This window comes from Gossypium raimondii, chromosome 13 (genome assembly GCF_025698545.1).
Source record: "Gossypium raimondii isolate GPD5lz chromosome 13, ASM2569854v1, whole genome shotgun sequence".
NCBI classification, from domain to species: Eukaryota; Viridiplantae; Streptophyta; class Magnoliopsida; order Malvales; family Malvaceae; genus Gossypium; species Gossypium raimondii.
The window spans coordinates 48,701,084-48,724,203 of record NC_068577.1 but is presented as its reverse complement, the minus strand read 5'-3'; the positions used below and the strand labels follow the sequence as shown (position 1 = coordinate 48,724,203).

At 29.6% G+C, this 23,120-nt stretch overlaps 3 protein-coding genes and 1 pseudogene across 3 annotated transcripts; all 4 read right to left on the bottom strand.

Moving 5' to 3' along the window:
- Positions 1-7,134: 7,134 nt before the first annotated feature.
- LOC105781647 (feruloyl CoA ortho-hydroxylase F6H1-3-like) lies at positions 7,135-8,302 on the bottom strand (annotated as a pseudogene).
- Positions 8,303-11,666: 3,364 nt separating this feature from the next.
- Positions 11,667-13,010, bottom strand: LOC105781207 (feruloyl CoA ortho-hydroxylase F6H1-3). The gene is made up of 2 exons (XM_012605751.2): positions 12,436-13,010; positions 11,667-12,329 (listed from the first exon to the last, which is right to left on the bottom strand). The coding sequence occupies exons 1-2, from the start codon at positions 12,939-12,941 to the stop codon at positions 11,756-11,758; spliced, it is 1,080 nt and encodes a 359-aa protein (XP_012461205.1). The 5' UTR covers positions 12,942-13,010; the 3' UTR covers positions 11,667-11,755.
- A 3,105-nt stretch (positions 13,011-16,115) lies between these two features.
- Positions 16,116-17,552, bottom strand: LOC105781174 (feruloyl CoA ortho-hydroxylase F6H1-3). The gene is made up of 2 exons (XM_012605727.2): positions 16,980-17,552; positions 16,116-16,877 (listed from the first exon to the last, which is right to left on the bottom strand). Exons 1-2 carry the CDS (start codon positions 17,483-17,485, stop codon positions 16,304-16,306), a joined length of 1,080 nt encoding a protein of 359 aa, XP_012461181.1. The 5' UTR covers positions 17,486-17,552; the 3' UTR covers positions 16,116-16,303.
- Positions 17,553-19,536: 1,984 nt separating this feature from the next.
- LOC105781216 (feruloyl CoA ortho-hydroxylase F6H1-3) lies at positions 19,537-20,945 on the bottom strand. The gene is made up of 2 exons (XM_012605765.2): positions 20,371-20,945; positions 19,537-20,264 (listed from the first exon to the last, which is right to left on the bottom strand). Exons 1-2 carry the CDS (start codon positions 20,874-20,876, stop codon positions 19,691-19,693), a joined length of 1,080 nt encoding a protein of 359 aa, XP_012461219.1. The 5' UTR covers positions 20,877-20,945; the 3' UTR covers positions 19,537-19,690.
- Positions 20,946-23,120: the final 2,175 nt, after the last annotated feature.

Genomic DNA, 23,120 nt, shown 5'->3' with positions numbered 1-23,120 from the left:
TGCGTGCGTAGTCCCTCCGACTTTGCAACGCGTTGCAATTTGGCCCTTTTTCATTATTTTCTTTTGTTTTTAATTTAGCCACAAGGTTTTATTTTTATTCCATTTTAGTCCACTACAGTACCGCCTTCTTGGGGATTTGGTTTATTTGCTGTTTGGTCCCCCCTCTTTCGGCGCGTGTCGCAATTTGGTCCTTTTCGTCTTTTTATTTCAAATTTGCCCTGTATTTTTGTTTTTATTTCGATTTAGTCCCCTTTTTAGTAATTTTATTATTATTATTAGTATTAGTATTAATATTATTGTTATTTCCCTTATATTTCTAGTTATATTTACTTATGTAAATTTTAGATATAGGTGTCTTATCATATTATTATTATTATATAATAGCTTATATTTATATATATATACATGCATATACCTTTTTTTAATACATACATAAATACTCCTTTTTATAAACATATCTATACGTATGTATGTCTATATACTTTTCTTTCACGAATATGGATATACTTATTCGTATATATATATATATATATATATATATATTTTATATATTAAAATATGTATATTTTATATGTATATATTATATATTTCTATCTTTTTTATATAATCCACATATATATTTTTCTTATACGTACACATATTTTTATATTTTATAATATTTATACATACCTACATGCATTCACGTTTATATATATTTCATTTGCATAAATATACATACATATATATATTTACTTACTCTTTATATCTTTAAAATACATATCTTGTATATACTCTTTGTTTTATGGATTCATATGTGTACCAATATATACTTCTTATATTTGATGATTGCTATAAAATTATGTATGTACAAACACTTATATAATTTTTATGTATAGTAGTTAAAAAAAAGGATGTATACATGCACATGTTTTTCATGCTTTCATCATTTTATACGTATATATATATATATATATATATGTTTATATATCTTTTATAATTGTACAATTTTGTTAATTTTGTTCACTCATTTATTTACATGTTTATTATTGTTTGTTTTATTACTTTAGCTTCTTATTATTTGTTATTTTGCCCGTATGATTGTTTTTATTGTTTATTATTTTGCTTGTATCATTTTATTTACGTTGTCATCATTATTATTATTTTGCACCCATTTTACTCGATATATCAAAACTTGTTTTAAATAATGGCATTTCGTGTTTAGATGCAAGAAGGTCGTACCCTAACTTACTGGGTTTCGATTTTCACAATAAATCTAAATGCGTGAATGTTCTCGAACTCAAGTTTTAAATGATCTCGGGAATTAAAAAAGATCGTGTCCTAACTTACTGGCATGATCCTTTTTTTTCTCAAGTTCTAAACGATCTCGGGATTTGAAAAAGAGATCGCGTCCTGACTCACTGGTTGTGATCCCCCTTTTTTTTTAAATCTGAGATAGCTAAATATCTTTTAAATAAGTAAATTTTTTTTGGCATTCATTCATGTATCGGGAATTCGAGACGTTGTGTCCTAACTTATTGGATATGATGTTTTTTTCTCGATTAACGTGAAATATACTCACTTTCCCGAAATTTTTAACGTTTTAATACAAGGATCGTATTTTTAAAATTCTTCAAAGTTTTCAATTTTTTAACATTAAGACATTAACTAATCAACTAGGTACCAATTTTGGGTGTTACGAGGGTATTAATCCTTCCTCGTACGTAACCGACTCCTGAACCTGATTTTCTAAATTTCGTGGACCAAAATCGTTGTTTTAATAAAATTAGATCGTTTATTAAAAACAACCACTTTTCAAGGTGATCCAATCACACCTTATCAAAAAGGATTGGTGGCGACTCTCGTTTTCGTTGTTGTTTTTAAAATCCAAGTTGACCCCATTTTCATTAAAAAAATGGTGTCAACAAAGATAATAAATACAAGGATTATGGGGGTAAGACCATAGTTAGACTATGTCAACTATTGGAATCCACCAAGACATTAAACATGAAACCTAATGAGTAAGACCATAGTTTGACTATGGCAACCAATGGAGTTCGCCAAGACATTAAACATGGAACCTGAAGGGTAAGACCATAGTTCGGTTAACCAATGGAGTTCGTCAAGACATTAAACATGGAACCTAACGAGTAAGACCATAGGTTAGCTGTGGAAGTATAAAAGGTCCATAGAGATAATAAACACGGGTGGAAAATCAGAACAAAAATCATGGGACAACCTATAAACAAGTAAAAAGGGTTGTATAAAAATTAGAAGTATGGGCATACATTAAATAGCCAGCGGGATGAAGGAATTCGCCAATAAAAAGGGAAACATAAAGTGAGAAAAGACTACTAGAATAGCATTTATGAAAGCCAGAAAAGCATGTGGGAGGAAAGCCAAAAGGAAAAATCATGGAATTGGAAGCACTAGCGGTGTCTGATTCTAGATAAGGGTCCATCAATAAAAGCTACTAGGGGACGCTCAGAGTAACCCTATATCCTAGTAGGTGGTCTTGGGAACCAGGTTAGAGCTTAAGAAAAAGAAGGGCTAGATAGAACCCATTAACAAAAAAGGATACATGGGATGACGGATAAGTCTGTTAAGACTATTCTTCTTTAAGGCGAAATCATTGAGGACGTATCAACCAAATGGCGAACCATGAGGGGATGTAGTCTGACAGAGAAATCATGAACTCAAAAAACCACACAGTGACATTCAACTGAGTACTAAAGTTCATAGTAGGCCTTCGCAGAAGGGCGTGCTACACTTAAAGGTAAGGTCATGCAACTGAAGTGGATTACAAAGAAGTAATCGAACCACTATTTAAGCTAAGCAGGATTTAGTCTGCTAGGGTGGCATAGGACCTTACCAGTCATGCCAAAGGGTGAAAGGTGACCAAGTGATACGAGATTAAGACAAGGAAAGAGTCTACCATGGACTAAAGAGGTTGAGAATACTTACCAAGGGCCTTTAGTAGGGTAAAAGGCCGCATTAATAGGGCATAATGATGGGAAGAAGAAATCCACACTAGGGATAAGTGGAAGAAAGAATTTAATAAAAAAGAAAGATAGAGTCCACAGCAATGGCAAGACATTTGGAGGAAATGTTAAGGCTGATCGAATGCTGGTAGAATGATCGGAAGGAAATTGCTCAATGATCTATCCGCCAATGGATAGGATCGAGAATAGGATAAGGCCCGCTATGATAATTTCATAGAAATGTTCCAAATGAGCAAGGAGTTTGTTGTATCTATTATTATTTATTTGGACCTCGACAAGGTGGCGAATATTTTTTGTAGTGAAGAAACTCTCTAAGTTCATTTGAACTTATAATGGTTGACTTGTGATTGCAGGGCTTGATAGATAAGGAACTCAGGGAGGGACTAAGCCAAATCGGGATAATTCAAGAGGCATCAAAGGAAAGTGTTATGCACATAGGAAGAGGGTACATTTAGAAACTTCCCTATGGGGACACATATATATATGTGTTGTAAAAATTTAAATCCCTTAGAGTCCGGAGTTCGGACAATGAAATTTATATTGTCACTGTAGTAAATTTTATAACTAGGTAATACAAGATGTTTTTAACTTAGTGAGATCTTAGTATGAACAATAACCTGGTTTAGTTGTGACACCCATACCTGAACTCGACGAACGGATTGGATGAGGGTGTTACAATTTAGGACTAATACAATCAAATAATAAATTAAAATTAAATAAAAAAAAGATAGCTTAAGAATAAAAATAGATGCACATACCTAGCATGTCCCTCTAATATAGAGACTGGATCAGATTAGTCTCTTTATTATTAAATAGATCGATTTAGTTCCTATACTATTAAAATAATCAAATAAGTCCAAATTTCAACAAAGATAGCATTTACTACATAAAAATATAATTTACTCTTTAATAGAGTTTATATTTGTTATGATTCTACAAATGGATTTTTTTTGTTTGCATTGAACTGTAAAGGAAAAAAAACTTCCATGTAATTTTAAACAATAAATGTTAATTCTGCTCCAATTTGGTTTTATTTTATTCTTTTTAATAGTGGAATAATTAAATTGATTCGTTTAATAGTAGTGGACTAATTTGATCCTATAACACCCTTAAGTAAGGAATGTTACATTTATAAAATGATCACTTTAATTTTAGTTCTAAATTATACATTCAAGTTTTAGACCAATTTTCAAGGTCATTTAAGACTTTTCAAACCATTTCTAAATTTTCCATACGTTTTGGCTTTGATTGGGAGTCGTTCTAGGGCCTTTCAAAGAAAAAGAAGAAAATTTCTAGGTGCAAGCCAATGTATCTCGAGACATTACCCTAGAAATATAGAATTTTGATTCAATGTTGCCTTGTCACAATACATAGTCTTAAGACAATGAACTATGTCTTGAGACAAAGCAACATATGTCTCGAGATAAAACTCAATATGTCTCGAGACATACTTCTGGGACTGTAGCATTTTAGCTTCGAAGTTTGTTTGTCTCGAGACATAAGCCCTCATGTCTCGAGACTTAGGATAGAGACCTGGAAATTCTATTTTCAAACATTTACCAACCATACCAATTTTTTCATAATCAATCCAAACATCACCAAAAACTCATAAATTATGTAATACCTTATATATTTCACTCAAAACACAATTAACATGAGTATTGAAACAACTAGACGTTGACTTACTAATTTCATTATTACATTTATGTACATGTCATTTTTTTAAATAAAAATTAATGGAGATGTCATACTCTTCTCCAAGTCCTTGGGATGTGATGATATGTGTTAAGGTCACTACTTCAGTCGAGAGCTTCAAACTGATCTTTCACATACATGTTACGTAGCAACGCGTTAAGCTACATTGTAGCTTAGTAAGTACCCATGAATTCAAATATTACCATTTCTATAATTTATTAAATATTAAAAATATTACTATTATAATCTAACGACTACATCATAGTAATCTAGAGGTTATTCAATATTTACAAAATTCATTATTTTATCACTTTACTACTTAACATGAATTATTATCAGAAATCAATTATCACGACTTTTAGCCCATGTTAGACATGTTTGAGTGGGATGAATATACAAAACATAATCACGATATATGGAGCACATAAGTGTTGGAAACACGGGCATCGAAGTGCATTACCAAAACAGAATGGCACCGAAGTGTAATATCACGATTAACACGGGAACACTTGGGTTCCTATAACATGCCAACTATATCCACGAAGTTCAACACTAGTCACATGGGCGCTTGAATACCACTAGAGTTACATTAGTTATACACGAATGTAATAGTTCACGATTTTCACAATTTCACTACATTTTTGCACTTATTCAATTTAGTCCTCATTTTCACGATTTAAAGCAAAATTGCAAATTACAATTACAATAATCATGAAATTTTATTCACTAAATTCTTGGTCCATAATACATCATATGTTTCGTACTCTCTACATCATTTTCACTTATCAAATAATAACACATAGAACTTTCACATACTTTTCAATTTAGTCCCTTTTGCCACGAAATTCAATATCCAATACTTAGACACTTTAAATAAGTTCTCTTCCATGCAACATTTCAATTTAGTCCTTAACAATATAAAATTAAATAATTATTATAATATCATTTTAATTTCACATTTCATTCAAATTCACTATCACATTAATCAATTAATTCATCATAATATCATATTTCACATATCTATTTTTATGCACTTCACTTCTCTTATTTCAACTATAAATTTCACAAAGTTCACAATTTAGTCATTAGCATCATGAAAATTCAATATTTACTATAATTTCACTTTAACATCCCTTTATGTTTAATTCACTACCATATTACACTTCACTTGAAACCTTCTATAATAACATTTTATTTCGCATATCAAATTACTTTACACTTTATTTTACTAGTTTACCACAAAATTCGTAAAGTTTACATTTTAGTCTTTAAGTAACAAGAGAATTCAAGGGTACTACCTATCTTCCACTTCAAATCACTTGGTTTAATTTCTCAATTTCTTTCTTCGACAACACGTTAAGAACATAAAAATTTTCATGAGAAATCTTTTCTTTAACATCATTTCTATACCTTTTTAGCAAGATTCAACTTGAAAACATGATAACTTTGATATTCTTACCTTGTTCTCTTAATTTCAAGCCTTATCTTGATTTTCGCTCTCCACCAACATGAACATACAATCTTCCTTCTTGAAATCTAAGTTCACTAGATTGTTGAAGGCTTGATTTTACTAGAAGTTTTAAGGATTTCTCTCTTAATTTCAAGGAAATGACCAAATTGCGAAGAAACCAAAATTTATTTTCTCTATGGATGGTGATGGCGTGAACTTGAAAGAAAGATGGAGAGAATTATTTTCTTTTCAACTTTTACTTAATCATTAATCAATATAAAAGATCTTAAAATAAAATAATAGTAAAATAATAAAATATTTTAACTAACAATATTTCTACACCATTCATCCTTAATTATTACACTTAATATTTATCCAAATTATGAAATCACCATTTTACCCTTCATAGTTCTCTACAATTCCATCCTTGAATCACTATTGACTTTTGGAAAATTATAATTTAGTCCCTCATATTTCTCCACTTATTCAATTCAGTCATTGCTTACCAATTTCGTCTCATAAGGAATTTTAGGTTATTCTCACTTTTGATCCTTCAACTTTCCCACATTTACATATCAACTCTTCAAATTTCAAATAATTATAGTTGTCCCAAAACTTTTCACATCTTTATGATTTAATCCCTACCTTAAATTAATATATCATAACATACTTCTTAATTCAACTTCCTTTGGCATCCATCATCATTCTCTTCCATCAATTATGTGCCTTAATTATTTTACTAAGAATTCCACCATTTGTGATCACAACTTTACCACTTTTCATAGCATAGCGATTTTAGGGGTGTTAAAAATCTAGTCCTATAATAGAGAAATATTGCAAATGCATTCAATAGTTAAAAATGTATTTATTTCAAAATAAATGAAAAATATCTTTTTGATCTCACAATACATGTGTTTGAAGACAAAGTCTGGTTTTGAATACATATTGTATTTATCAGCTATTTGTTATTAATCTTATTACATTTGATGAAGGAAGAAAAATATATTAAGTTTATAATTCAGCAACTTTACGAAAGAAATGTTTGACGTAATCTAAATAAAGAACTTGTTTGTAAATTGGTATCTCACCATTTGCGACCAATTCAGGCAATGGTCCTATCATATCAGTAGGTCTTGGATTCACAAAAATGGGGGCTGAAATTCTATTCTTACTTCCATTAGCGACCACACGATGTTCAACACTCCTATACCTTCCATTGCTCATTATTTGTAGTGCATCTCCAACATTGATCACAAGAGAACCTTTAATTGGAGGAACATGGATCCAATCACCTCCCTCGTTTCCTCTTACGAAAAGTCCTCTAATCTCTTCTTGAAGAAGAATTGTAAGAGTTGGGACATCAGAGTGGCGACCTACTCCGACAGTGAGTTTAGGGTTTGGACATTTAGGATAGTAGTTAAGGTTAGTCCTTATTGAACCCATTAGTAATGATTCTTTTGCCTCATAATTTCATTGACATTTAGGCCCTTCATTAGCACTTGTAATAGTTGTTTAATGACAACTTCAGACTTCTTCATGTAACCTAACACTTGCTCCCTAAAAAAGAAAACCAAAAAGGTTTATTAATATATTTGTCAACAAAAGGAATGCATGGCCTGATGTTTAAGGATTCAATAAAATCTAACAATTAACAATTTTTCTACCTGCAGACAGAAGGCCATAGTGCAAAAGCTTATTCTTTAGAGACGTAAAACAAGCTTAGATAATCTTTCCACTCAAAGCCTTTTCTGCTTGAGGGGTAAAACTTGTGCCAAACCTCACATTGTTTTAAGATGAATGTTCCTTGGAATACTTATTTTTAACCTTAGCTAGCAATCTAAAGAAGTTATAAGTAGCGTCTTTAACATTTTCCAACACTTCAACAGGTACATCATGGTTAACAATCTGGAAGAAGCCCCATTTTGAAGCATCATCCCAAATAGATTTCACTACTTTGGGATCTTCCCAATTTGACATATCAATTATGGGAATTGATCCTTGAGGTATGATATTGGTCATGCACATCCTCTCTTCCAAAGGTTGGATATATTGTTTAGGGAGGGCTGTAAGACCCAGTTTAGACAAACCCTTCACTCCATTCCCTTGGTTAATAACAAATTCAGCGAGAGTAGAAGAATCATTGAATGGATCAGCAAGTGTTGGAGCCATTGGTTTGAGTAAAATTTGAGTTAAATGATAGCAAGGTAGTGTTTGTGAAAGGGGATAAGAGTGATACAAGAGAAGGCAATGGTGCAGCTTGATTTCAGTGGAGTGACTATTTATATAGAAAATTTTCGAGGTTGGCGATGACTTTGGTGCTTTAGTCTTACTTTGAATGGGTGTTCAAGGCGGGCTTAGCAACCCAAGTACTTTGCCGCAGTTACTACCAACCTTGGTTGGCACAAAGCCTAATGGAAACATAAAATATTCGCATTACTTTTAATTGTTTCAAGTCCAAAATGGTTGGCTGAATTCAGAAGAACTCCACCCTTGGTATATTACAACACAAAAACTCATAGTAAATATTTATTTATAATTTGTGTAAAATTATTTTATATTTGTTGATTTTGACTCTAGCATCTCATGTAGACCTTATATCTTAAAGTTTTAGTCAATTAAAAATGTCAATTTGTTTTTATATAGTCATAACAATTTATAATTTATTTCTATAAATGTACGAGAAAAGAATAATTTGGCCGAGAAAAGAATCAGATAATAATTTGGTTGCTTTGGTCAAACCTGATTGATTTTTTTCCATAATAAACTTATTTAGTCTGCTAATTTTATGTAAAAATAATTATTTTGAACCTTACTTTAATTTTTCATCTCTTTTAGTCTTTAAATTTATATTTTTGCCAAATTGCTTCAAGATAAATAAAAAATAAATATCTGCTTGACAAGACATCCACGTGTATGTCACATCAATAATTAAATAAAATTTTAAAAATATTTTTATATTTTATACTTGTTAGTAATATTAATAACTTATTTAATTTTAAAATTTTTAAATATAAAAATTAATTCATTACTAACTTGGATGTTACATTAGCAAAGATAATTAATATTAACTTTTTATCCATTTTTCGATTGATAGTGCAAGTTTAAAGACTTAAAAAATAAAAATAAAGGTTAAAATAATTTTTTTTGTAAAGTTGACAGATTAAATAAATTATTATTAAGCCTGTTTTTTTAAATCAAATATCTTCGTGTCTATTTTATGATTTAGAGATAAATTTTATCAAAAATTTTACTACCCACTTGTAATTATTATATCATAATCAGCAAAGACTAATGCTTCTTTAGATATGCAAATAAATACATATATCATTTTCGCTTCTTTTTTGATAAATTTAATCAGTTGTATTGAATTTACATTTATATATAAAAGTAAAACAGGAATGAAAATGCAATGTAAGGGTGACATGGATTCCATTTGTAAGAAGAAAAGAACAAGTAAAATATTACAACTAATTGACATTTTGGACGCCATGACGTCTGACAAAACCTTTTTAATATGGATCTTTTATATAAATGAAGTAAATAACTTCCCAATCCATGCTATGTGTTTGGTCCTCGTCTTTTAATTTTATTTTTTCGTACAATATGGTCACTAAACTATTGTTCCTTTGTTATTTTGGTCACTAAATTTTTTTTTATTTTAGTTACTAAGCTATTCGAAATCAATTTTTTTATCACTGAAAGTTAACAGCCGTGTGAAATTCGATGGAAGTGCCGACGTGGACCTTTTTATTGATCTAATAATAAATTTAACCTTCTAATATTTACACATACTATCTATTTAATCCTAAATATACTATATCAATCACTTTTTCTACAAATTCCAAAGTGCGGGGGCGGGTGAGGAAAAACACCCTTAATGGGCAAATTTTGAACTTGTTTGTAACCAAAGGAAATATGGAATGGCAACCTTCAATCCAAAACCATGCCCATCTTTCCTTTTCTTTCTTCTCTCTCCAAATCTCCATTCCTTACCCAAGTTCCTTATATAAATAGATTTTACAAAATTTCTCATTTACAATTATAAATGAAGAGAGCTAAATTTTTTTAATTTTTTTGAAATTTGAACTAAAATGAAGAATTTTGTAAATATTGAGGGCAAGATTTGTTGAATTTTTTATATTTAGGATAAAATTAACAAAATGTATAAATATTAGAGGACTAAATTTATTAGTAGACTAATAAAAAAGTCCACATTAACACTTCCATTAAATTTCAAATGGCTGCTAATGTTCGGTAACCAAAAACTTTAATTTCGTATAATTTAGTGACCAAAATAAAATGCGGGCAATATTTTGGTGGCCATTTCTATATTGTACCCTTAATTAATTATTAATAAAATGTAAATTTCTCCAACGAAATGATGTAATTAGTGCTGCAAAAGTTAGAACAAGAAAGCACAGGAGAGGCACCCAAAGTATGACGAGAAAATAGATGTACAAAACTACAGATAGCACGAGAGGCACGACACAATTAATAAAGGTTAAATTATGGTTCAAGTCCCTTTATTTTTCATATATTTGAAATTTAATTTTTTTATTCTTATTTTAAAAAATTTATTCTCTTTACTTTTTAAATTTAAAATTCAAATATAATAATTAACGTTGTTAAAGGTTTTGTCGAATTTATAGGTGCAACATTTTAAACTAAAAAAGGTACTCATTCAATACCTATGTAACAAAAAAAAATTTTAATGCATCTAAATTTATTAAAAAATTTAATGATAATAATAATTGAAGTTGCGATTTAAAGTAAAATAACTAAAGTTTAAATATATTATAGGTATAGAGAATCAAAGGATATTTTAGGCTTCTTAAAGCATAGATGTTCAGTTGGTTGCAACTATAAATCATTCTGGTTTAGATTAAGTAGGATACACGATACACGAATATGTCACTATATAAATAAAATTAAGTAAAATATATTAATATTAAATTTTAGAAGAATATAAAATTTTAATAAAAATAAACCCAAATATTAAAGACAAAATATATGAAATAATATTTGGTACAATATTCTTAAAATTTTTCACAAAACAAGAATATTTCATTTAATTTTTTTAGGTGGGATTGATTAGACCTAGTGGAGGTAGATGTTTGCAAAAGAAAAATGAACTATGAAGCCATTGGAAGAAGTTGTACTCTAAGAGCAGAGGCCAAGGTTTGTTTGTACTCTTAAAATGGAAAATTTAAGTTTTAGACTTTTCAAACTTTATTAAGTAAATATATGGTAAAATTATAATCTAACCCTTAAAATGATAAAATTTTTATATAATTTTTTAATTATAATAATATATATTGATACCATAGTAAAATTTATCCAAACACAATAGTTACAAATACTAGCATTCGAAATGATAAATTTTAATATACAAGCATTCCAAAAGTCTCCGAAATCTTAAGCTTTCTTATCCAAGCACACCATTTGGATAAAATTAAATAAAAGAAAGGTTAAGACATTTATTATTATTTCAAATAAATGAATGATTTTTTTATCTTATACAAGATACACATTTTCATGGACAACTGCCAATTCCATACATATTATTTATCTTAGCCATTTTTTATTACAAAATCAAGGGCTTCACTAGATTAGATAAAGAAATAGAAGATGTTTATAATTCGGCAAATTCAACTGTTTTCTTCCCGTCATGTGCTTTACGAAAGAAATGTTTAACGTAATCTGAATAAAGAACTTGTTTGTAAATTGGTTTCTCACCATTTGCGACCAGTTCAGGCAACGGTCCTATCATATCAGCAGGTCTTGGATTCACAAAAACAGGGACTGAAATTCTGTTCTTACTTCCATTAGCTACCACACGATGTTCAACACTCCTATACCTTCCATTGCTCATTATTTGTAGTGCATCTCCAACATTGATCACAAGAGAACCTTTAATTGGAGGAACATGAATCCAATCATCTCCCTCGTTTCCTCTTACGAAAAGTCCCCCAATTTCATCTTGAAGAAGAATTGTAAGAGTTGAGACATCAGAGTGACGACCTACTCCGACAGTGAGTTCAGGGTTTGGACATTTAGGATAGTAGTTAAGGTTAGTCCTCATTGAACCCATCAATAGTGATTCTTTTGCCTCATCAATCTCATTGACATTTAGACCCTTCATTAGCACCTGTAATAGTTGTTTAATGACAACTTTAGACTTCTTCATGTAATCTAACACTTGCTCCCTAAAAAAGAATACCAAAAAGGTATTAATATATTTGTCAGCAAAAGGAGTGCAAGCCATGATGTTTAAGGGTTAAAGAAAATCTAATGATTAACCTTTTTTCCTACCTGCAAGTAGAAGGCCATAGTGTAGAAGCTTCTTCTTCGGAGACATAAAACAAGCTGAGATAATCTTTCCACTCGAGAGCCTTTTCTGCTTGAGGAGTAAAACTTGTGCCAAACCTCACATTGTTTGAAGATGAATGTTCCTTGGAATACTTATTTTTAATCTCAGCTGGCGATCTAAAGAAGTTATAAGTAGCATCTTTAACATTCTCCAACACTTCAACAGGCACATCATGATTAACAATTTGAAAGAAGCCCCATTCCGAAGCAGCATCACAAATTGATTTCACTACTTTGGGATCTTCCCAGTTTGACATATCAATGATAGGAATTGATCCTTGGGGTACGATATTGGTCATGCACATCCTCTCTTCCAAAGGTTGGATATATTGCTTAGGGAGGGCTTTAAGACCCAGTTCGGATAAGCCCTTCACTCCATTCCCTTGATTAATAACAAAGTCAATGAGAGCAGAAGAATCATTGAATGGAACGGCAAGTGTTGGAGCCATTGGTTTGTGTAAATTTGGAGTTAAAAGAGAGCAAGGTGCTGGTTGTGGAAGAGGATAAGAGTGTTACAAGAGAAGGCAACGGTGCAGCTTGATTTCAATGGAGTGCCTATTTATATAGAAAATTTTGAAGGTTGACATTGACTTCAGTGCCTTAGTCTTAATTTGAATGCGTGTGCATGGCAGGCTCACCAACCCAACTACACTGCATGCTGCACGCTGTTACCGTGCACCAACCTTGTTTGGCGCAAAGCCTAAAAGAAGTATGAAGCATTTGCACTACCTCGAGAAAGTTTAAAGCCTAAAATGGTTGGCTGAGGTTAGAAAGAATTCCACCATTGATATAATAAAGTCATAATATATATTAGGAATATTTTATATAGATCAGTGTAAAATTAATTTAAAGTGTAACTCGAAATTATATAATTTTAAATCATAATAAAAATATAATTTAAATATGGATATAGAGTGTAATTTCATCTTTTTATGCCAAAATATGATAATATTTTTTTCTTTTGTGTTAAACAAAAGTAATTAATTTAAATCTAAAATAATTAAATATAAAATTAAATATTTTTATTTATATTTATATTTATATAAATTCATTAAAAATCTTTCAACTTAATAAAAAAACTAGAATAATTATTTTTATAAAATTAGATGAGAAAAATAAAAAGTTTTAGCTACAGCAGCCCAAGCCATGCTAACGTGTTTGGTGGTGGCTCTGTAAATGATTTTTGTTTTTCATTATTAGTTAGTAATAAAATGTGGATTTATGTTGAAATGAAATGAAGAGTAGGAAGAAAGCAGCCAAGCTGAGGCAAGGACATACACACACAGCATGAGACGAACCACACAATTAATAATTGTTCATCTTAATTTGGCCAATTATCTTTCAACTAAAGTTTATTAATATTTCTTAATTCTCCATCTATACTGCATTAAACAGAATATTCCTAAGCTTTCTTTCTAGAACATCTTTCCAACCTCCATTCCTTTGTTTGAGACATGTTAATTCTTCATATAATTATATTTTTAATCATTATTTTCTTTTTAAATATTGAATGTCAGAAAGATTGATATTTTATTTCATAAAAGAATTTTAAAATGAGTTTTAAAAAATATATTTAAAGTACATCAGGAATCATTTTAAAAAAATTAATTTTCTTATACAATATTGGGATGAAAATAAGGTGACAAGATTTGAACTCAGATGTCTAATAATGTATTTAATTAAACTAGTATCACGAATTAATTAGGTAAAATTAATATATCTTTTTTTATTAAATAGTTACTAATATTATTATGATGACACTTTTATCTTTTTATACTTTTATATAATCTTTAAATAAAAAACTAAAATTAACATATCCAAGGATCAAACATATATTTAATAGATTTATAAATAAGTTCTTTACCATTATTGAATAATTTTTTTAAAAATCAAATGTTTTCTTTCACCCATTAATAGGTGTGAAATAATTTATTGTTAAGGCAGTTTTTGCTCAGATCTACTAGTGTTTGACGCTACTTAAACTCATAAACATTCCATATTTTGAAGAGATTAGATTAGATGGAGTAAGCTTAGAATATTAATAATCTTTGATAAAAAAACAAGTTGTAAAAATATAAAAATTATTGCATTATATTAAACATTATGCAACAATTATTAAATGTTGCTTTTAATGTATTAAGCAACATACAATACTTAATAGTAGCACACATTCAATTTATATAATTGCTTAAACTTGTATTGGTAACCAACATAAATAAAAGACCACTGCATATTTTGAAAGTCTAAAATAACAACATGAATTATTGTTGCATAAATTTTCATATTTAAGCAACATTTCACCTTTTTGTAGCCATAATTATTAATTACATGTAATATCATTATTTAGCAACATATATAATTTTTCGTATAAATGCTTTTACATATAACTTGATTTTTTTAATTTTAAAATTCTCAAAAGAGATTTGGAGTAACTCAATTTCAACTAAAAAAAGATGATTTTTCAAAATTCACATGGTACTAGAAATTTAAAAAAAAACCTTACAATGTAATTTTATTTAATTCCAATATTATTTTATCCAACCCTTCTTGGCTAAATGAGAAAATTGCTCTTTAGACTCTCTCCAAATTAAAAGATTCAATTTAGGTTTTTCTAATCTTTGACTAAATGAAAAGAGAGAGATAATTTTAACTCTTTTAAAAAATTAATAATTCAATTTAATCATTTTTACTCAACAAGGAATAAAAGCTTTGGTTTCGGCTCATCGGGATAGAGATAGGGAAAAAAGGGATTTTCATCGTTTCAGAATCACTCAAATAAATGTAATAATTCGCGGAGTGGGGGTATCCAATAATTATAGTAGATTAATAGACAATTTGTGCAAGAAACAATTGTTTCTGAATTGTAAAATACTTGTAGAAATATCTATTCCAAATAGGAATTGTCTTTATCTGATTTCTAACGAGATTAAAAAAATAAGATCGAAAAGAATCCAGCGAAAAGTTTTAAATGAATGGGTTTCTGTCAAGAATGAACTCAAGGAAGGTAGAGTAGAAATTAATATGATAAAAAATTTTATTTTGATAAGGCCATCAAAACAAGATGAACAAATACACTCAATAAAATAACTTTTTTCTTCCTCAACTGGATACTATTCTTTTATTTATTTTCTCAAAAAGATTATGATTTTATCTTGCCCCAAACAAAAATTTATGACTTCGTCCCTAATTTTTATATTTTATATTATTATATATAATTATATATTTTAAAAATCTAATGTTATTTATATTGCATTTTTTATATTATTCATATTAATATCATTATTCTTCTTTTATATTTTTTTAACTTTGAAATCTTAGTAACTTAAACTATTCTTAAAAAAATATCCAAACAAAATAATTACAAATACTAACATTTTGAAATGATAAGTTTTAAAATACAAGTCTTTTAAAAGTCTCCAAAATTTGTCCAGTCTTGAAGGATATGAGTTCGAGTGCGCTTATCCTCCTATTTTTTTAAACTATAAAATATATATTGATACCATAGTAAAATTTATACAAATATAATAGTTACAAATAATAGCATTTTGAAATGATGAATTTTAATATACAAGCATTCTAAAAGTCTCCAAACCTTAAACTTTCTTATCCAGACACCATTTGGATAGAAATTGAATAAAAAGAAAGATTAAGACATTTTTTATTATTTCAAAATCAATGAATGATTTTATTATCTTATACTACTACACATTTTCTTAGACAACGGCCAGTTCCATACATATTATTTATCTTAGTCATTTTTCATTACAAAATCAAGAGCTTCACTAGATTAGATAAAAGAAATAGGAGATGTTTATAATTCAGCAAATTCAACTGTTTTCTTCCCGTCATGTGCTTTACGAAAGAAATGTTTGACGTAATCTGAATAAAGAACTTGTTTGTAAATTGGTTTCTCACCATTTGCGACCAGTTCAGGCAATGGTCCTATCATATCAACAGGTCTTGGATTCACAAAAATAGGGACTGAAATTCTGTTCTTACTTCCATTGGCGACCACACGATGTTCAACACTCCTATACCTTCCATTGCTCATTATTTGTAGTGCATCTCCAACATTGATCACAAGAGAACCTTTAATTGGAGGAACATGAATCCAATCATCTCCCTTGTTTCCTCTTACGAAAAGTCCCCCAATCTCATCTTGAAGAAGAATTGTAAGAGTTGAGACATCAGAGTGACGACCTACTCCGACAGTGAGTTCAGGGTTTGGACATTTAGGATAGTAGTTAAGGTTAGTCCTCATTGAACCCATCAATAATGATTCTTTTGCCTCATCAATCTCATTGACATTTAGACCCTTCATTAGCACCTGTAATAGTTGTTTAATGACAACTTTGGACTTCTTCATGTAATCTAACACTTGCTCCCTAAAAAAACCGAAAAGATATATTAATATATTTGTTAACGAAAGGAGTGCAAGCCATGATGTTTAAGGATTAAAGAAAATCTAACAATTAACTTTTCCGTACCTACAGACAGAAGGCCATAGTGCAGAAGCTTCTTCTTCAGAGACATAAAACAAGCTGAGATAATCTTTCCACTCGAGAGCCTTTTCTGCTTGAGGGGTAAAACTTGTACCAAACCTCACATTGTTTGAAGATGAATGTTCCTTGGAATACTTATTTTTAACCTCAGCTGGCAATCTAAAGAAGTTATAAGTAGCATCTTTAACATTCTCCAACACTTCAACAGGCACATCATGATTAACAATTTGGAAGAAGCCCCATTCCGACGCAGCATCACAAATTGATTTCGCTAAGTTGGGATCTTCCCAGTTTGACATATCAATGATGGGAATTGACCCTTGGGGTACAATATTGGTCATGCACATCCTCTCTTCCAAAGGTTGGACATACTGCTTAGGGAGGGCTTTAAGACCCAGTTCGGACAAACCCTTCACTCCATTCCCTTGGTTAATAACAAAGTCAATGAGAGCAGAAGAATCATTGAATGGATCAGCAAGTGTTGGAGCCATTGGTTTGTGTAAATTTGAGTTAAAAGATAGCAAAGTGGTGTTTGTGGAAGAGGATAAGAGTGATACAAGAGAGGGCAATGGTGCAGCTTGGTTTCAGTGGAGTGCCCATTTATATAGAAAGTTTTCAAGGTTGACATTGGCTTTAGTGCCTTAGTCTTAATTTGAATGCGTGTGCAAGGCAGGCTCACCAACCCATGTACACTGCACGCTGTTACCGTGCACCAACCTTGTTTGGCGAAAAGCCTTAAAGAAATATGAAATATTTGCACTACCTTAAGAAAGTTCAAGTCTAAAATGGCTGACTGAGGTTGGAAGTCCTCCACAGAATGTAAAAACTCGTATGCATATATACATATATTTATTATATATTTGTACTATTGTAAAATTGATTAAAGTTTTACAAGGTTTTATAAGTTTTATATGATATATATTTATTTATTCCAAATGTTTCATCTCACTGTACATATTAAATTTCGAGTAAAGTATAAAAAAAAAGAACTGTTTATTCAATATAAAGAAGTTTAATAAGCCAAGATATTAAAAGAAATATATTCTTAATCGATATAGTCATATAAATATAAAATTGACTGAAAAAGATGACAATAATAAGGTTTAATCTTGGTTTTTTGGAATGCCAATAAAGATTTAACTGTACTGCTTATAAATTTAATTAACTAATGATTAATGAGATATGTTTTGAATTTAAATGCAACGATAAAAATAAAATAAAAATAAAATAAAAAATTATTACTAAGGACATTAAATATTAAAATGTGTATTTAAAATAAAATATCAAAATATTTTATAAATTATATTTAAATTAAATAATAAAATATATCTGGCCAAAAAAATATAAAAATAAATTATATTTGTCCTAGATTATAAATAAAATTTAAAAATGTTTATATTTATTAAAATAAATTATAAAAATATTTATTATATAATAATGTATTAAGATTATGTTATTGAATAAAAGAAATATGCATTGAAAACTCTCTATCACTCTATTTAAACCTAAAACAAGTATAATGTAGCTTATTAAAATGCAATTAATGTAAATATCTAATTTTGAAAAGTAGTTTCGAATATGTGTTCAATAAAGAGTATATTGGTGAAAGTTTTATCGATATCAACTCCCTTGCAGATCAAATCTTTTGATCCTTTTAAAAGTCTTTGCTTAACTTAGATCCTTGCTAATAGTCAAAGCTCTAATAATTTTGGTCAAGATATGCTAACAAAATAAAGTAAGTTATAATGACTTGTGATATGTTGCTTGAGTTGCATCTACCTTTTATAGCTAGCATTAACAATCTTTCTTATTAACATTTTTGAATAAAAACATAACAATACATCAAGTAAAGTAATTTAATCCAGTTATTCAACTAAGAATTAATTATGAATGTCATAACAGAAACATGAGACCATTCCCCAAAACATGAAGGGATCATCCAAAGTACACAAAAATTAAAGAAGAAAAACAGAACTTCAAAAAACTTCGGTAGAAAGAACCCCCAAAAATGAACTCACTTCCTACTATCTGCCGTCATATGGGATCTTTTTAGGAAACTGATTTAATTTTTTTAAATGACATTTTCTATTATTTGTTTTTTGTTTTTTATGATGAAGCTATTCTTAAAACACTAAATTATCATTTTCAAATTTAATTTTTCATTTTTTTAGGTTGGATTGATTAGACCTAGTGTAGCTAGATGTTTGCAAAAGAAAAATGAAGGCATTGGAAGTTGTACTCTAAGAGCAGGGGCGAAGGTGTGTTGGTTCTCTTAAAATGGAACTTTTAAGTTTTAGATTTTTCAAAGTTTTTTAAGTAAATATAGAGTAAAATTATAATTTGAACTTTAAAAATGATAAAATTTTTATTTAGTTTTTTTAAAACTATAAAAATATATATTGATACCATAGTAAAATTTATACAAATATAATAGTTACAAATACTAGCATTTTGAAATGATGAATTTTAATATACAAGCATTCTAAAAGTCTCCAAATCTTAAACTTTCTTATCCAGGCACACCATTTGGATAGAAATTAAATAAAAAGAAAGATTAAGACATTTTTTATTATTTCAAAATCAATGAATGACATTTTCTTAGACAACGGCCAGTTCCATACATATTATTTATCTTAGCCATTTTTCATTACAAAATCAAGAGCTTCACTAGATTAGATAAAAGAAATAGGAGATGTTTATAATTCAGCAAATTCAACTGTTTTCTTCCCGTCATGTGCTTTACGAAAGAAATGTTTGACGTAATCTGAATAAATAACTTGTTTGTAAATTGGTTTCTCACCATTTGCGACCAGTTCAGGCAATGGTCCTATCATATCAACAGGTCTTGGATTCACAAAAATAGGGACTGAAATTCTGTTCTTATTTCCATTAGCGACCACACGATGTTCAACACTCCTATACCTTCCATTGCTCATTATTTGTAGTGCATCTCCAACATTGATCACAAGAGAACCTTTAATTGGAGGAACATGAATCCAATCATCTCCCTCGTTTCCTCTTACGAAAAGTCCCCCAATTTCGTCTTGAAGAAGAATTGTAAGAGTTGAGACATCAGAGTGGCGGCCTACTCCGACAGTGAGTTCAGGGTTTGGACATTTAGGATAGTAGTTAAGGTTAGTCCTCATTGAACCCATCAATAATGATTCTTTTGCCTCATCAATCTCATTGACATATAGACCCTTCATTAGCACTTGTAATAGTTGTTTAATGACAACTTCGGACTTCTTCATGTAATCTAACACTTGCTCCCTAAAAAAAACCAAAAAGATATATTAATAAATTTGTCAGCAAAAGGAGTGCAAGCCATGATGTTTAAGGATTAAAGAAAATCTAATGATTAACTTTTTTTTCCTACTTGCAAATAGAAGGCCATAGTGCAGAAGCTTCTTCTTCGGAGACATAAAACAAGCTGAGATAATCTTTCCACTCGAGAGCCTTTTCTGCTTGAGGGGTAAAACTTGTGCCAAACCTCACATTGTTTGAAGATGAATGTTCCTTGGAATACTTATTTTTAACCTCAGCTGGTAATCTAAAGAAGTTATAAGTAGCATCTTTAACATTCTCCAACATTTCAACAGGCACATCATGATTAACAATTTGGAAGAAGCCCCATTCCGAAGCAGCATCACAAATTGATTTTGCTACTTTGGGATCTTCCCAGTTTGACATATCAATGATGGGAATTGATCCTTGGGGTACGATATTGGTCATGCACATCCTCTCTTCAAAAGGTTGGATATATTGCTTAGGAAGGGCTTTAAGACCCAATTCAGACAAACCCTTCACTCCATTCCCTTGGTTAATAACAAAGTCAATGAGAGCAGAAGAATCATTGAATGGATCAGCAAGTGTTGGAGCCATTGGTTTGTATAAATTTGGAGTTAATAGAGAGCGAGGTGCTGGTTGTGGAAGAGGGTAAGAGTGATACAAGAGAAGGGAACGGTGCGTCTTGGTTTCAGTGGAGTGCCTATTTATATAGAAAATTTTCAAGGCTGACATTGACTTTAGTGCCTTAGTCTTAATTTGAATGCGTGTGTATGGCAGGCTCACCAACCCAAGTACACTGCACGCTGTTACCGTGCACCAACCTTGTTTGGCGCAAAGCCTAAAAGAAATATGAAATATTTGCACTACCTTAAGAAAGTTCAAGTCTAAAATGGTTAGCTGAGGTAAGATGTCCTCCACAGAATGTATAAACTCTTATGTATATATGCATATATTTATTATATATTTGTATTATTGTAAAATTGATTGAAGTTTTACAAGGTTTTATAAGTTTTATATGATATATATTTATTTATTTCAAACAGGGGCAGAGCCAGGAGGGAGGGATCCGGTCCTCCTAAAATAGAAATTTTTTTATTTAGTCCTTTTACAATTTATAAAATTTTAAATTGGTAATGGTAAAATTATACTTTGGCCATCAAAATGATAAAATTTGATTTAATCTCTTAAAAGTTATAAAGATAATAGACTATTAAAATGATAAAATTATATTTTTATTGTCGTAAAAATATATATATAATCTACTTTCGAACCCTAAAGAAATTTCTAACTTCGTCAGTGATTCCAATATCGCATCTCTCTTTTATTTAGGTTGTGTATATTAAATTTTGAGTCAATTAAAAAACGAACTGTTTATTTAATTTAGAAAAGTTTAATATTCCAAAATATTAAGAGAAAGATATTCTTCATCGATATAGTCGTATAAATATTAATTTTTCTAGAAAAAGATGACAATAACAAGGTTTAATCTTGGTTTTTTAATGCCAACAAAGATTTAATTACTTTTTACAAGTCTAATTATTTTACTAAATTAATTCAATAATTAATTTAATATATATAATACTTATTGTATGGTATAATATTACATATTCAACCAAACAAAGGAAGTGAGATTAAACCTTAAAAGGCTGGAATCAGAGAATGAGTTTTCACTTGAGATTAAACCTTAAAAGGTTGGAAACAGAGAATGAGTTTTCACTTCGTTAATTGAGGACTGATTCAAAATCTTTTATTAATTATGAAAATGATCCATTTGTAAAATCATGTAAAAAATAACCTGTTTGTTACAGTAATTTCGGTGCCGTTATTATTATTGGCGGCACTAGTAAAAATACATGTACATACCAAATTAAAATACTCGTATTCTAAGAAAAGTATTATATTTTAATAGGTGTTTCCGTTGTCATTGGTGGCATCAGCGTTTTTATTGAAAAAAATTTTGGGTCAGATTTTTTTTGGTGTTGTCCTTGGCAGCATCGGTGTCAGTGGGTGGGTTAGAAATTTGAATTTTTTTTTGTCGGCCTTGAAATTAGTAGTGCAGTAAAAAGAATAAGAAAATAAAACTGATACCTTCGTCATCGAGTGAGGAAGCATGAGGATAAAGAACAAAATTTTGATATACACCTGGCTAAAAACAAAAGCTCCAATGATGAGAAAGATGAATGTAGAATGAGAGAAAGATAGAGGAGAAAGAAATGATTGTTTTGGTGGTTAATCCAATAGTGAGAAAAAGTAAAAAGTTATGGGGTGAGATTGAAGAAAAGTTAATGGTTAGGTAGCTGGATTAAATAGCATTTATCAACCTTTTTTTTTTCTTTCCAAAAATAATGGGTTAATTAATGGGTTAAGAACACATTAAATACAAAATATATATATTTTTTATGGAAAATAGATGAATTTTATTCATTAAATAAACGGTTAAGTATGCAAACACAATAAATGATAATAAAACCAAGAAAGTAAAAAAGGTGCTTGGGGAAATAAAATGTTCCCTCAAGAACTAATGAAAATACTCTTTAATGATTTTCTATTTGCTTTATTGCTTTTGTCTGTCAGGGGAGAAGAAAGCTTTTGATAAGTTTTTGTCTTGTTTTAATTTTCAGTGTTTTGACTGTTCATTGCTTTTGTAATTTTTAATGCTCTTTTTCTCTTTTAATGGAAGTCATTCATTATCATTCCAAAAAATTTTGGGTCAATTTTTTTAAAAATTCTGCTAGTTGACTGTGAATAGTGAGCAATATTATATTGAGCAAGTTTTATAAGAAATAACTAAAAGAAAATATCAATAAAAAGGGAAAATATTCTCATTGTCATATTTGT